This window comes from Nelumbo lutea, chromosome 2 (genome assembly GCF_056320005.1).
Source record: "Nelumbo lutea isolate HS-2025 chromosome 2, American lotus-T2T, whole genome shotgun sequence".
NCBI lineage: Eukaryota > Viridiplantae > Streptophyta > Magnoliopsida > Proteales > Nelumbonaceae > Nelumbo > Nelumbo lutea.
In genome coordinates, this window is record NC_142685.1 from 29,737,672 (window position 1) to 29,753,338 (window position 15,667).

Here is a 15,667-nt window from a genome sequence, read left to right on the forward strand (position 1 = left end):
TCACTATCTCTTTGAGTCTGCACTCCCTTAGCAGTTGTCTATTGCCAGAGAGATAGCTTTGACTACAGACCCTTCCTCATTTTTCTTCTTGGGAGAAAGTTAGGTTTAGATCACCTAAACAAAGCTAAGGGTCTTTAACAACCTTTGCCAACCTCCTCCACTTTCACTAAAACTCTCTCTTGCAGCCTTTCTTGGTTCCCCATAAGATTAGGGTACAACACCACTTCCTACACAACTCATCAAGAATCTAAGTGTGTATGAAGTTTTTCATCTTTTAGGCCACTACTAACACCTCTTGAGTCCACACCCCAATAAAGCCAATCCTTAACAAAGTTCAATTTTTTTTGGGTAAAATACAAAAACCTCCCCTATAGTTTCATTTTAACAAATAACTCCCATGAACTTTTGAGAAACTCAACAAAAACCTCCCTTCCGTCACTGTTCTAGACTGAAAATGTTAGATTGGTGCATCAATTTTTTTTCCAAATACCCATTCTACCCTTTAATAAATTATTTTACATACAAAATTACTGAAATAACCCCATTTTAACTCAACAAAAACCTCTTTTAACGATCATTTCAGTAATTTTACATACAAAATTACTGAAATATGTTTTTTATTGAGTTAAAATGGGATTATTTCAGTAATTTTGTATGTAAAATCATTTATAAAAGGGTAGAATGGGTATTTGGAAAAAACTGGTGCATCAATCTAACGTTTTCCATTTCTCAAAAGTTTAGGGGAGGTATTTTGTTAAAATGAAACTATAAGGGAGGTTTTTATGATTGTTAGAAACTTCAGGGGAGGTTTTTGTATTTTACCCTTTTTTTTACAATTACGAGAATGTTTGCTTTTTCTGTCTTCTGGGTTTCTCTGAGGGCACAAATATTTTATGGGGTTTTTATGGTTCAGTCCACCCCTAGGTGGAGCTAAGATTTCTAGGGGTGGATTGAATCCTGTCCGTGGATTGATGCCAAATTCACAAGTAGGATGTGGTTTATAGGGGGTAGGGGCTACTTGTAGACTAGGAGGGGTCTACAAAAAAGATTTCTAAGGGGGATTGAAGTCCAAAAATCCCTATTTTTATTTGGGCTTTGGGTTCTGTTTTGGGACAAAACCCTAAACCTACTTATTTTTAATCTCATAACCAACTTGTGTACTTTTAGATAAATTTCTACATCCCTTTCCGTTTGGTTTGTGGATGGGGATGAGAAAAAGGGAATATTCCAAAAGTATTCATTTTTCTCTCATTTGCTTCAAGGGAAATAGGGGATGGGATGAGAAAAAAGTTGGATGTGAGATCCCAAAATTACGCAATTGGGGTCTCACCAAAACCGTGTGTCCCCAATGGAAAAACTTGAGAAAACTCGAATTTCTTCATCTTCATCCTCTGCCCTGCCATTACTGCACCACCGCTATTGGGTTTTCCCTTCTACCTTCTGTCGTCACCACCTTCACTTTCTCCTTCCCTTCTGGAAACCACTACCACTATTGGTGTTGTTGCACTACCGTTGCTGGTAATCACCACCATCACTGCTCCTAGGTTTGCCCTTCTACCTTCTTCCACCACCACTATTGCTGGTAATCACCGCCCCACCACCATTGCTGGTAATCTCCTTTGCCCTTTTACCTTCTACCACCACCACCACCACCATTGAAGACGTTTTCGCCACGATAGAACCTAGATCAGCGCAAACATACATTGGAGTTTTTCTGCCATGGTAGAACTTAGATCGGATGTTTTGAGTTTGCTAATTTTTTCCATTCTTTTTAAGTTGTAGAACAAAAAATTACAACTCTAATGAAGAAATCAAAAAGGCGATGCAAGAGATGAGAGATTAAACATTATTCTTATATTATAAATCTAAGATACACCAATGAAGCAAACGATATGGGATCTGAAAGAGATTTAGATAGAAATCTCTTTAACCAACCGCCTCCTTCTCAGCTTTAACCAACCACCTCCTTCTAAAAGTCTCACACTCCCCTATCATAACAATGTATATACACGGTGGACTTTAACCTAATCTTTATCTAATGGTAAAAATAAAAGTAATACTATATTTTACATCTTACTAATTTGACTTGCTCAAAATAGACGATTGAACTGCCAACCTTGAAACCGAAATCCAAAGTCGTTCCGTTTTTTTGGTCAGTTTTTAAAACCTTGATTTTTTTCAAAAGAAAGTTCCACAATCTTTATTCGTATTTTTAATAATATTATAAATATAGAATTATAGATGTGTTCAATTTTTCTAGAACTTTTTTTTTTTGTATTTTTGTGTAAAAATAATTCTAATATGTCACACTTACTTTTTGTTTAATATGATAAATATATGATATTATACATGTGTCTAAATGTTTTTATTTTGCAAAATTTATGTATTTTTTTGTGTTTTTATATTTTATTAATTTTTATTATCTATTTATGACATTAAAGGTTAACACATTTTACCCAAAAGTTGAACTATTTATAATTACTATTTATATTTCATTTTTGGTCAGTTCTAAATTATTTATTTCATTTTAATTATCAATAAAAATAATTCTTGTTTATTACATTTATTTTTTAATTTGATTAATAAAAATATTATAAATGTGTCTATTTTTTCCACATTTTTTTTAGTTTTCTATATTTATTTCTATTTTAAAATTTTTATTACCTAAGTATGATTTCATATGTTAATCAATTTGATTTGTATTGTTGAATTGCTTAGCCACCACTTGGATAAAGAATGGTTTTGTTTTTGATTCAGTTTTAAAATATATAGGTTTATATTGTTAAAAATATTGTTGTAGATCTAATTAGGAGCATTTATTAGTAAAAAATAGTTTAAAAATATTGGTTTTAATAAGAAAAATGGAATTTAATACCTTAAGTATAAGATACAATGAGAGGAGATTAAATGAGATAGAAAGTAATAATTGAAGTTAAATTTTCAACCCTTACGGTTAGAGATGGATTAAATACACAAATATGGTTATTTTAGTAGTCACCAAAGTTGACTTTAAAGTTATAATAAAACAACTTTTATACCCTTTCTCTAACAAATAAATAAAGGGTAATTTTAGTCCAAAAAAAGTTTCACACTACATCCACACTACTATATATAGTATAGATTTAGTAACATCTCTATGACTAAAAAGTCCAAATTGTAAATTAGCCATACCATTATATAACTGGTTATATAATCGATCACGACTAAACATGCTAGTGTTATGTATGTATGGAACCCTATAAAACATTGGTGTATTCACTTGTGGTTGGGTTATATAGCTTGGTTCACATTCCAATGTTTGCAACAGATCTTGCCACCTTCCATAGACCCTACTAATAATTGTTAATTTGTTATATAGACATTGGAAGAGGTTCCCTAGACCTTATTGATCTTTTAGTATGTGTTTGGTTTTATGGGCATCTATAGATGTGGTGTTTCAAAGATAATCATTTAAATGAAAAATATTACTTTAAACATTTATTGTTTTTATTGTTTGGTTGAATGTTTCATGGCCGTTTCAAGAAAGACCCCATAAAGCTACCTTCCACCTCAGCTTCCAGGTAAGCATTTCATTTCAATAAACATTGGGGCGCTAGGAAAAACCAGAATTTGAAGTTCCCCCTAATGCCTCATGCACATAAATCCAAGAGTTTTTATTTTAATGTTTATTAGATAAATGTTGAAACCAATTAGTGATTACATGCACAATAAATGCCAATGCTAAAGTGACTGATGTGGTGATGTTTTTCCAATAAGCACCATAGAACCAAACATAGCATAAATCTATGGGGGCGTTCTACAACATGAATGCTTTTATTTTCATTTGTTATTGAAATCGTCACATCACCTATAAAACAAAACATGTTTTTGAACTGTTTTTGCTTTTAAAGATGAAATCAAGATGGTTTTGTTTCAAAAAGCAATACATGTTTTTAATTTGAAACTAATGTAGGGTGATTTGACCCGACTTGGTAATAGGGGGACACGTGGACACGACCTAACTTGCAGGTTGACAGCTCACTCCTACGCACCAAGTCTGCAACAGATCGAGCTCGGATAATCGAACCACCTCGGGGCAAGTTCACCTCGAGGCACGACCGCATCAGGACCACCTCAGTCTCAAGGCACTTCGGCATTCGTACCAGGTTGGATCCAAAGGGCACTAGCTCGGGTAATATTGACCGACCCCAGCATGGCAACCCCGAAGATCTCACCACCAGATTCCACGCCTTACGGGATTACGCCTCGTAACAACTAGCATTATCTCCCCCATCCGATCGAGCGGAAAAGATAAATCTTATCTACTGGCAGCGTTATCCCCAATCAACTCGCAAATGGACCTCATCGTAACGAGGATCCCAGAACCACTCTGCAAAACCTGCAAGGACTCCACTACATAAAGGCTCCATCCTCCGGGGGTGAAAGGTATGCGTTATCTCTACTTACTAGCTCTCCTTCTTTCTAAGCTACCATTAGCTCGCAAGTTACTGACTTAAGCATCGGAGCGACCTTGTTGGGTAAGTGCCTCGGGTTCTCTGGTTTGCCTTTTGCAGATCTACCGAGTTCGTCGTCTACTAGGATCCAGATCACCTCCAGCTGGGAGCAGTCGGATTGCTCAACATCATTTGGCGCCGTTTATGGGAACGATACAAAAAACCTTTTCCTCAAAAAAGCATCCATTGCATCTTTTAGTAACGTCGGACAGAACACTGACATAAACATCTCCGGGGGACAACTTCAGGTCCCAACCGTGTGCATTGGACAGTTCACTGTGCCTCTCTCTGCAGGTGGGGTTCCAACACTGAACGTGCCTCGGGTCATAGCACTGGTGAATGCCCCACTCCCTCCTACGGTGGGTGCAACCTTTGCTGAACCTTCTATAATTTCCCCTGTAGTTGGGCAGAACCAGCTTAATGACCTGGTACATTGCGTGCGGGCTATTCAAGCCCAAATGCAACAGGTCTAGCAGTTCCACCAGTACCAGCAACAGGTCCTGCATCACTTCTATCAACAACAATACTAGCAGCAGTTCCCACTGCTGCAGCAAAATCCACAGCCAATTCCACCTCGGCATCCGTCGACACAGCAGAACAAGTCTCACCGCCAGAACGATCATCCTCTTTGCCGGGGAGAGACCTCCCAGATCCAAAATCCTCTCGGGAGCCAGGTCACGTCCTACGGTAGGAGGGAAGGACAAGTGACGAGAGTTTCTTCACCTCGGCCTTCGCAGCTTGAAGCTCCGCTCGCAAGAAACCGGTTCGAGATTCTGGCCACAAAATCTAGACAAGGCCCTTCCGTCCACAGTAGCTTCTGTCAGCAATCCGAGCAGCTCCAGGTTGGAACAGTGCTCGACAACACGGAAGCCAACAACACTAATGCAAAGCCAGTCAAGAAGTAGCAGAAGCGATGTCATAAGGCTCACCGAGCTATGGTTCAAAGTCAGCCCGAACAGCCTAAAGGAAAAGAAGAGGCGAGCTCAGGAACCACAAAGACTGCTTCCCTCCTCTCTGTGCCATCTCCCTTGTCCTCCGAGCTCCTAGCTACATCGATGCCCAAGTACTTCAAGGTACCTCCACTGGACAAGTATGATGGGTCGTTCGACCCGAACGATCACGTAGACTCCTTCCAATCCCAGATGCACTTAGTTGGGGCTGATGAATCTTGCATGCACGTTGCCTTCTCCACAACCTTCAAAGGAGTGGCTCGCACATGGTACAAGAACCTTGCACCCGGGACAATCAAGAGTTGGGCTCAGTTCGTGCAAATGTTCACCTCGCACTTCATCACCAGTAAGAAGTGCCCGAGGTCACAGGAAAGCCTCCTCAATATAGTCCAGAGGGAAGGAGAGTCAATTCGAAGTTATATCAAATGCTTCAACGACACATGCTTGCAGATCCCCGACATGGATCCCGTTGTGAGGCTCATAGCAGCGAAGAGAGGCTTCACTCATAGAGGTTTCAAGTGGCATGTGGTAGCCATCAAGCCCAAGGACATCACTGAGTTTCTCAAGCTCGTTGATTAGTTCATTGGAACAGAAGAAGAGATGAACCAAAAAAGTGAGAACCCAGCGGAGAAGAGGAAATGAGATGGTGATGCCTCGGCCAACGGGGACAGTAAGCAAAGAAAGGATGAACCAACCAGGGGAGGGAACAAGTTAGATCTGCATTCCCGAACTCCTCCGGTTGAAAGGACAAACTACACGCCCCTCAACGCGAAGTGGTGAGAGATCCTCTTGCTGATCAAGGATGCCTCGTATGTGAAGTGGCCACCTCAGTTGAGAGGGGATCCTAATACAAGAAAAAAAAAATGTATATTATCATTTTCATAGAGATCACAGTCATAGTACCGAAAATTGTAAAAACCTCTGCGACGAGATTGAAGAACTCATCCATTGCGGATACTTGAAAAACTTTGCACAAAAAGATAATAAAGATCAGATAGGTCGGTAGGGGGAGTAGAGAAGAGATGCTCCTAAGTCCAGCAGCAGACAGACTGAGTAGCCGCAGAGATAACTACCCGAAGAGAGACCCATCCGCGGGGTAATCCACATGATTACTGGCGGGTCTATTGTCGTGGGCTGCACCTTGGCAGCAATGAAGACTTTAGCTCGTGAACTAGAAAGAGAAGATCAGAACCCTCCAAAGCGGCCAAGGCTCGAAGATCCTATATTCTTCATGGAAGACGATGCACGCAGGATTCAATACCCCCATGAGGATGCGCTCGTCATAAAGTTGAGGATCAACGACTTCGAGGTGAAGCACGTCTTGGTTGATTCAGGAAATTCAGTAGATATCCTGTTCAAGGACGCATTCGATAAGCTCCAGCTCCAAGAAAGCGACATCAAGCCCATGAACACTCCTCTGGTAGGCTTCAGTGGAGAAGAAGTCAGGCCCCTGACGCGAATTTCAGTACCTGTGGAGATTAGCATGTGGCCTAGTATCACAAGATTCGAGCATACTTTCCTAGTAGTCGCGACTCCCTCCCCGTACAACGCCATTATAGGTTGACCCATCACCCACTAACTTTGCGTAGCGGTGTCCACCTATTATTTGGCTATGAAGTTCCCCACGGACTTCAGAGTAGGGGTAGTGCGAGGTGACTAACTCGAGTCTCGCAAATGCTACGTCGCTGCCTTCAAAAAAGCCAATGTAGTAGCTGACCTCGAGCTAGAGTGACCTATGGAGTATACCGAAGAGCGAGCTACACCGACAGAAGAGATAGTCCATGTGCCTGTTTCAACAGAAGATCCAACTAAGACTTTCCAGATCGTTGCATCGGTCAAGGAACCTCTTCGTTCTCAGTTGGTATGTTTTTTAATTAAAACTTTAGATATATTTGCATGGTCCACGACAGAGATGCTCGGAATAGATGCAAAAACAATAACTCAAAAATTAAATATTGATCCTGTAGTCAGGCCCATTAGATAGAAGAAACGCAACCTAGCCCCGGAGCGCTGGAGGATAGTCGATGAGGAGGTTGGGAAGCTCCTTGTAGCCGATTTCATTAGGGAGGTCCATTACCTGAGCTGGGTAGCTAACCCTGTTCTGGTAAAAAATGCCAACGGTAAATGACGCATGTGTGTCGATTATACCGACTTGAATCGAGCTTGCCCGAAGGACTATTTTCCACTCCCCAAGATCGACGATCTAGTGGATGCGACCTCAGGGCACGAGTTGCTGAGTTTACTAGACGCGTACTCAGGATATAATCAGATCAAGATGGACCCTACCGATGAGGAAAAATGACTTTCATAACCGAACTAGGCTTGTACTATTACAAGGTCATGCCCTTTGGACTGAAAAATGTTGGGGCAACCTTCCAAAGGCTTGTAAACAAAATTTTTGAGCCGTTGATCCGCAATAAGGTCGAATGTTATGTAGACGACATGGTCATCAAAACTCAATTTTCAAATTGTTTAATAAAAGATTTGCACTGTGTTTTTGAAATTTTGCGCAAATATAACATGAAGTTAAACCCTAACAAATGTGTCTTCGGTGTCACCTCAGGTAAATTCCTGGGTTACATAGTTAATTGACGTGGCATCGAAGACAACCCTGACAAAGTAAAGCCCATCCTAGATATGAGGCCACCTCATAAATTGAATGAGGTTTAGAGGCTAAAGGGTCGTATAGCCGCTCTGAGTCACTTCATGTCCAAGTCGGTAGATTGCTACCCAACTTTTTATTAAAAAAAGCAAGGATTTTGAATGGATCGAAGAGTGCCAGTTTGCCTTCAACGAGCTCAAAAAATAACTAACCAGTATCTCGGTTCTAACCTGACCCGAGGAGGGAGATATTTTAAAGCTATACCTCTCCGTAAGTGATGGGGTGGTCAGCTCAGTACTGATAAAAGAAGTAGATCGGGTTCAACGACCCATCTACTATGTTAGTAATTTTTTGTAGGATGCAGAAAATAAGGTACCTAATGATCGAGAAGTTGGTATACGCGTTGGTCATCACAGCTCGGAAGCTTCGACCGTACTTCCAAGCCCACACCATTGTCGTCCTCACCAACAAACTTCTGAGGCAAATCTTACTCAAGCCCGAGGTCTCTGGCAGACTGACGAAGTGGGCCATCGAACTTAACGAGTACGACATCAGGTACGATCCTCGGATGGCGGTTAAGGCCCAAGCCTTAGCCGACTTCATTACAGAATGCACCTTCAGCACCGTAGTCCCTGAATTAATTGAGCCCGAGCACAGAGAGGAAGCTTCAACTAGTGTGGCACCAGTCCCAATTAGAGCAAGGCCAACTTGGGACGAGGAGCCCTGGATTCTCCATGTAGACGGCTCATCTAATCAGCAAGGAAGCGGGTCGAAGATGGAGTATGTGCTTCAGTTCGAGATCGTAGCATCCAATAACGAGGTGGAGTACGAAGCATTGATAGTCGGACTTGCTCTAGCAAGTGAAGTACAAGCCAAACACGTCATCTGCAGCAACTCCCAGCTCGTGGTCAACCAGGTCACCGGCGAATACGTAGCTTGCGACCCCACCATGGTTGCTTATCTAGCCAAGGTCAGGGAAGTTCTGCGTGGCTTCCAATCATACTTCATCAAGCGGATACCAAGATCCGAGAACGTTGAGGCCGATGCATTGTCCCGGTTAGACAGCACAAGCGACAACACCATGAGGACCGTGTACATAGAGAACTTGCCTCGACCCAACATTCTCGAGGGGGGGGGGCAGAAGAGGTTGCTCCTGTTGCACAAGCAAAGCTAATCTGGATTGACTCACTCGCAAGCTACCTGCTTCACGAGACCCTCCCTGTAGATCGCAATGCGACTAGAAGGGTAGAGCGATAGGCAGCCAATTATGTCATAATAAACAGACAACTGTACCGAAGATCCCACACGTTGCCCTACTTGCGCTGCTTGCAACCCTCAGAGGCTAAGCTCGTTCTCCATGACACTCATGAAGGCCTGTGTGGCGGACACTTGGGGGGCAGGGCTCTCGCCCAAAAAACACTATGACAAGGATATTACTGGCCCACGATGAAGGCAGATGCACTCGAGCTTGTCAATAAATGCGATAAATGCTAGAGGCACATCAACATCCATCACCAACTTGCTGCTGACCTAAAGTACCTCACCAGCCCATGGCTCTTCGCACAGTGGGGAATCGACATTCTTGGACCATTCCCGCCAACGACAGGACAGAGGAGATTCTTGGTGGTAGCAGTGGATTACTTTACAAAGTGGGTAGAGGCGGAACCCCTAGCAACAATGACAGTTCGAACTGTACAAAACTTCTTTTGGAAGAGCATAGTATGTTGCTTCGAATTGCCTCGAGTGCTCATCTCTGACAACGGTAAGCAGTTTGGAAATATCAAGTTCAAGAACTAGTGTGCCGAGATGGGGATACAACAGAACTTCACTTCGGTAACACACCCTCAGGCAAATGGGTAGACGAAAGTCACGAATATATCCATACTCCGCGGACTAAAAGCTCGCTTAGCCCGAGCTAAGGGCTATGGGTAGACAAGATGCCCATCATACTATGGGCTTACAGAACCACTGTCAAGACCGCCACAGGTGAAACCCCCTTTAACCTCACCTATGGCATGAAAGCGGTAATCCCAGCTGAGATCGAAGTACCTATATTACGCCTAGAGGCATACGACGAAGAGGCAAACGATGATGAGCTCCGTACCAACCTCGACTTGGTGGAAGAAGTACGAGACCTCGCATATATCCGGACCGCAGCCTACCAACAAAGAGTGGCTAGGTACTATAATGCTCGGGTCAAGAAGCGGCACTTCCGTGTCGGAGACCTGGTTCTTCAAAAAGTTGTGGTGCTAGAGCCCGGTGCTGGTAAGCTCGGACCGAATTGGGAAGGACCCTACCGAGTAAAGCGGGTGCTCGGGGAAAGTACGTACGAGCTTGAAACCTTAGAAAGAAAACAAGTACCTCAGGCATGGAACGTCAGCAATCTAAGGCAATACTACCTGTGATCGTCTAACTGGAGAGCGGACTGCAAGCCACTCCCAGAAGTCTAAGGATTAAAAGTGCCAAGCTGATAAAAGACCTCAACATCATATAAGTTCCAGTCACTTCCTTGGCATGGGCACATAGGACCCAGTCGCCTCTTCGGCATGGGCATACAAGACCTAGTCGCCTCTTCGGCATGGGCAAATGCTTCTAATGCCTAAAGTGTAGACACCTCGAGTGTGAGCCCTACGATGTCCAATCCACTTCGGCATATATCAATAGGTTGGGTCCGTTAGGGACAACTGACATTTAATGAGTAGCCCATGCGCGGACAGGTCGGGTATATACCCTGCAACCTCGCTCACCTCGGCGTTCAATATGTAAAGTTGCCCCTACTAATAGTCCAAGTGGACAGTTCGGGGTAACAAACACTTATATAAATTTTTACTTTGGTTATCCTTACTTGTTGTCCAGCTCGGTAGCTCGACAATTCGGGTAACCTATACATTCGTTGCCCAGATCAGGAGTCACTCACAGTTAGAGTATTTTTGCACAAGGATTGCTCAGAAATGTTTGTATTTCATTAATGAAAAAGTGTGGGTACATAGATTTCATTGTAATCCGAGCTCGGTGGCCTCGGGGCATACATTCAAAGCACAGAAAAAAGAAAGAGCTAGAATCACTCGTGAGGACTGCTAGTCGGGTCGGTCTCCATGTGCTCCTCTATGTCTCCTTGACCCGAGGAGCCCGCCTCTTCGACCTCGTTGTCACTTTCTTGCTGGGCTCTTCGTTCGCGCCTTCGCCACCTCGAGGGTAAGGCCTGACATAGTGAGGACTCTGGAATCAAGATCGGGGAACTTCTGCCGCACTAAGTATCTGCATAGCTTGAAGCCAGAATGATAGGAACTCGATCTATACTCGACCTAGAGATCGTGGAACTCTGAGGATTCCTTGAAGCGTTTGACAGCGTGGCTTCGAAGACCTTAGTCTGCTCTTGGATCATCGCTTCGAGACTCTCGTTCTCCCGTTGAAGCTTTGCCTTCTCCTCGGTCAGCGTCGAGATCTGCTCCTGTTGCTTCAATTTTTCCTCGGTCAGTGCGGAAATTAATTCCTCATGCTTCTCCTTCTCCTCGGTCATGGCCAAAATCAGCTCCTGATGGCCTCGAGCTCCATTCTTGGCCTGAAGTATTTCACCCCGAGCTATGTTTAGTTCGTGATGAAGCTCATGTGCCTTTTCTTCGGCTTTCAAAGCCCGCTTCAGACGAATCTCAGACTGGCACCTCAATGATTGAATGGCAGAGTTCACCTAGAAAATAAAATCGAGGTAAGTACATTTGAAATTAACAAAGAAATAAACTGTAAAATAAGATACATACCACCATGCAGCAACCAGTAGCTCGGGCTCCGAGCAGGGCTGTAGACATGTTAGCCCACTCCGCAACCTCGTCAGGGAAGACGACATCCCTGCTCCTGTGCATTGCGAGCCGAAGAGTCATTATGCTCCCTTTGGAGGATTTGGACCTCGGTGCAGAAGTGCTCTCTGGCCTTTGAGGTTGGACGCTCTCCTACTCGGGTACAAAAGTGCTCCCTGGTTCATGAGGCTGAGCATCCTCATCCTGGTCATCGTCCCGGTCCACTATGGGGGGTTGAGGACGAACTTCCTCCCTGGGAGCTCGGTAGAGATCGGCTCCACGGCCAGGACCTCAGGTGGGGCTAGGGGCTGAAGGACCGGCCTCCCGGCAAAGCTTCTTCGAAGCCTTCCTTTTCTTTCCTCTTTGAGAGCTCTTGAGAAGGTTCTCGGCATCGACCTTCGACATGGTAACTGCAAGAGCAAAGGGTATGCTACGAACTAAAAAGGAACTTAAAATAAAAAAAAAACCAAGGTGGAAACCTACCAGGAGGGCTCAGACCAGCTCGCACGAGCTTCTCCTCAGCCAAGAAATCTTTCATCTCGAGGCTGAGGTCCCTCCACGAGTTGATGACTGCCCTAGTTTCTGCATCCAAGCTCACCCCGGGATCCTTGATAGCTACCCTCCAGTGGGTAGGAAAAGACCACCCTCAGGATTTTAGATGATAAAATACCTCCTTTTCCAGGCTGGGATCTTGTTCGGGTAGCCAAATAGGATTTTGAACCTAGGCCGAGGTCAGATGTAGTAGCTCTATCTGATGTCCCCGTGCAGACAGGCAGAATTTCACTTGATCGCCCAGGTCGAGCTGAAGGTGTCTAAGGACAGAGCCGCTTGTAGGTGTGGAACAAAGAGATAGTACCAACTACATTCCGAATAGAGTTCGGGTGTAGTTGGTTGATGGTAATGTTAAAGAACTTAACTACCTCTATAATGAAAAGGTAAAGCGGGAAGCGCAGCCTGGCAGCAAGCTGCTCCTCAAAGACTGCGAGCTCATGGTGATCATGAGCCCAAGGATATGAACCTAAGGGAAGGCTAAAAACCAAGCTATCGGGAAGACGATAGCAAGCTACTAGGTACATTAGCCTATCAGAAGTTAGAGTAGAAGGACCGAAGTCGTTTGGATCCCGAACTCGGGAAGAAGATGCAGCCTTCGTTCTAGAGGACGGACCCTCTTCCTAAACCTTGGTCTCCCTGAGTCGAGATGGCTCAATTTCGGGAGCAGAAGCTTCTACTAAAGACTGAAGAGGGGAGTCACCCTGCGGCGAGTTGACCTCCCCAGCAGGGGCCGCGGATTGCACCACAGCACCCTCGACCTCACTAGAACTACCTAAAAGCCTATCTACGTTAGAACTAGACATGATTAAAAAACAAAGGAAGAATAGGAAAACACGGACTCACCGGAAAGAATGATGACCTTGAAAAACAAAGTGAAGAGCGAGCTAAATGACTCCGATGCGACCTCAGGAGAGCTCTATCACAGAACTTGTGGCGAGAAAAATGAGTCGCGAACCCTCTATTTATAGCCCCTATGTCTGAGAACTAACGGTCGAGATTGAAGCGATCCAACGACTCCTAGGAAAACCGATTGCACGACCCCCGAGGATAAAATCAGTTTAGCGCGTTTTTTGACGTCCGCGGAGCATATAGATCGTGTGACGTCCGTGCATAGGCTAGGTGCGACCTGGGTTTTCCTAGTTAAGCCGGGTGGCTGAACAAGTCCGACCTGTGAATCATCTGCCTAGCTGCCTAGACCTCGGACCAAATCCACTTGGCTCGTCATGAACTCCCCGCATCGGGTTAGGACCCTTAGCTCAGGGAGTGGGGGGCAATTGATGTAGGGTGATTTGGCCCGACCTAGTAATAGGGGGACACGTGGACACGACCTAACTTGCAGGCTGTCAACTCACTCCTACGCACCAAGTCTGCAATGGTTCGAGCTTGGATAACCGAACCACCTCGGGGCAAATCCACCTCAGGACAAGTTCACCTCGAGCACGATTGCATAAGGACCACCTCAGTCTCAAGGCACTTCGGCATTCGTACCAGGTCGGATCCAAAGGGCACTAGCTCGGGTAATATTGACCGACCTCAGCATGGCAACCTCGAAGATCTCGCCACTAGATTCCACGCCTTATGGGATCATGCCTCGTAACAGCTAGCATTATCTCCCCCGTTCGATTCGGGCGGAAGCGATAAATCTCATCTACTGGCAGGGTTATCCCCAATCAACTCGAAAACGGACCTCATCTTAACGAGGATCCCGAAACCACTCTACGAAACCCGTGAGGACTCCACTATATAAAGGCTCCACCCCCCGGGGGTGAAAGGTACGCGTAATATTTGCTCACTAGCTCTCCTTCTTTCTAAGCTACCATCACCTCGCAAGTTACTGAATTAAGCATCGGAGCAACCATGTCGGATAAACGCCCCTGGGTTCTCTGATTCGTCTTTTACAAATCTACCGAGTTCGTCGTCTACTAGGAATCAAATCACCTCCAACTAGGAATAGTTGGATTGCGCAACATCAGAAACTATCAAAACAATGATTTTTTAAAAGAAAACATGCAAATTCTGTAGTGTAGAAATTATATGATTTATCTAACATGTAGTAAATAGCCAGGAGAAAATATGTTTTCAAAACCAGAAATTTAAAACATATTTTTTTTTGTGTTTTTTAATGAAAAATAATCTATTTTCAAACCTTATGAGTTTGAGTTATTTTTGAAACTAGCAACAACAACACTTTAAGTTGTAAAACACCCCGTAAGAGTATCATACAAGCAAAACTGACTGACACATCAATTCTTTTAAGACCAATCCTATATTGATGCTTTGAACCTTTGGAAACTCTTGTGTGGGAATTTTGGAAGGTAGAGACTTGTGATGGAGATGAAGACTATGCCATATTATCTAATTAATCTCTTTCAAAATAATATTATATAATTAATCATATTATGTGCTGTCATTATCAAAGTCTATTTGTGTCGAATAATTTGTCGGAGTAGGTAATTCTTGATGGCTAGACACACAAAAAGAGAAAGAAAAATAAAATCACGAATGACTACTTTTCGGGTCAAGTCAATGCGCCCATCTTTACTCTATTAACATAAATAAATTTTTTATTTTTAGATACCGAGAGGATATGACTCAATTAAGTTAATTAGTATGACAGTTGACATAGTCAAGTGGGCGATGGAAACTCGGTGATGCTCATCCAGGGAAAGAATAATGGAGCTATAAATGGACCGTAGTCTAATTCATTAATGGCTACGTCTTTGATAAATACCTCCTTCGAGCCAACTCAAGTCAATGCCTCCTTCCCTATCTAATCCGATTGGTGAGATACAATCCCCCAAAAAATAGGAAATTGTGAAGTTAATTTGTTTTCCTTCAATTTTAATGCTCAATTTAAAAAGAGTATAAATACAAAATTATAGTATTTTATATTAGGATAAATTAAGAAAACCCCACCTCTTTTATAGGGTTTATGTCAAAGAACCCCCTGTACAACAAAGACACTTTCTGTACTATATCGTGAACAAAGATCCCTTCTGTTAAAATTCCCCGTTGCAATATTTTTTAATCCTGTATTACCTTTGTAATAATGATTAGGATTCTATCCTTTCCTCTCTCTTCTTTCCTTTAACCTTTCTTCTTTCCACCCAGAGAAGATTAAGAGACAAGGTTCTAGCGGTCAGTGAGCTTCCCAATCGCTCTGGGTGAGAAGAAGAAAGAATGGCTCAGTGAGCTTCTGTACCAACAGATGATGATTAACAAAAGAGGAGAGGTAACGTGGCGAGAGTGGAGAAGGGGGAGGGTTAATTATGTTGG

At 43.5% G+C, this 15,667-nt stretch overlaps 1 protein-coding gene across 1 annotated transcript; it reads left to right on the top strand.

Moving 5' to 3' along the window:
• Positions 1 to 6,548: 6,548 nt before the first annotated feature.
• On the top strand, positions 6,549 to 7,007 carry LOC148869533 (uncharacterized). The gene has a single exon (XM_088969917.1). It carries the CDS (start codon positions 6,549 to 6,551, stop codon positions 7,005 to 7,007), a length of 459 nt encoding a protein of 152 aa, XP_088826043.1.
• Positions 7,008 to 15,667: the final 8,660 nt, after the last annotated feature.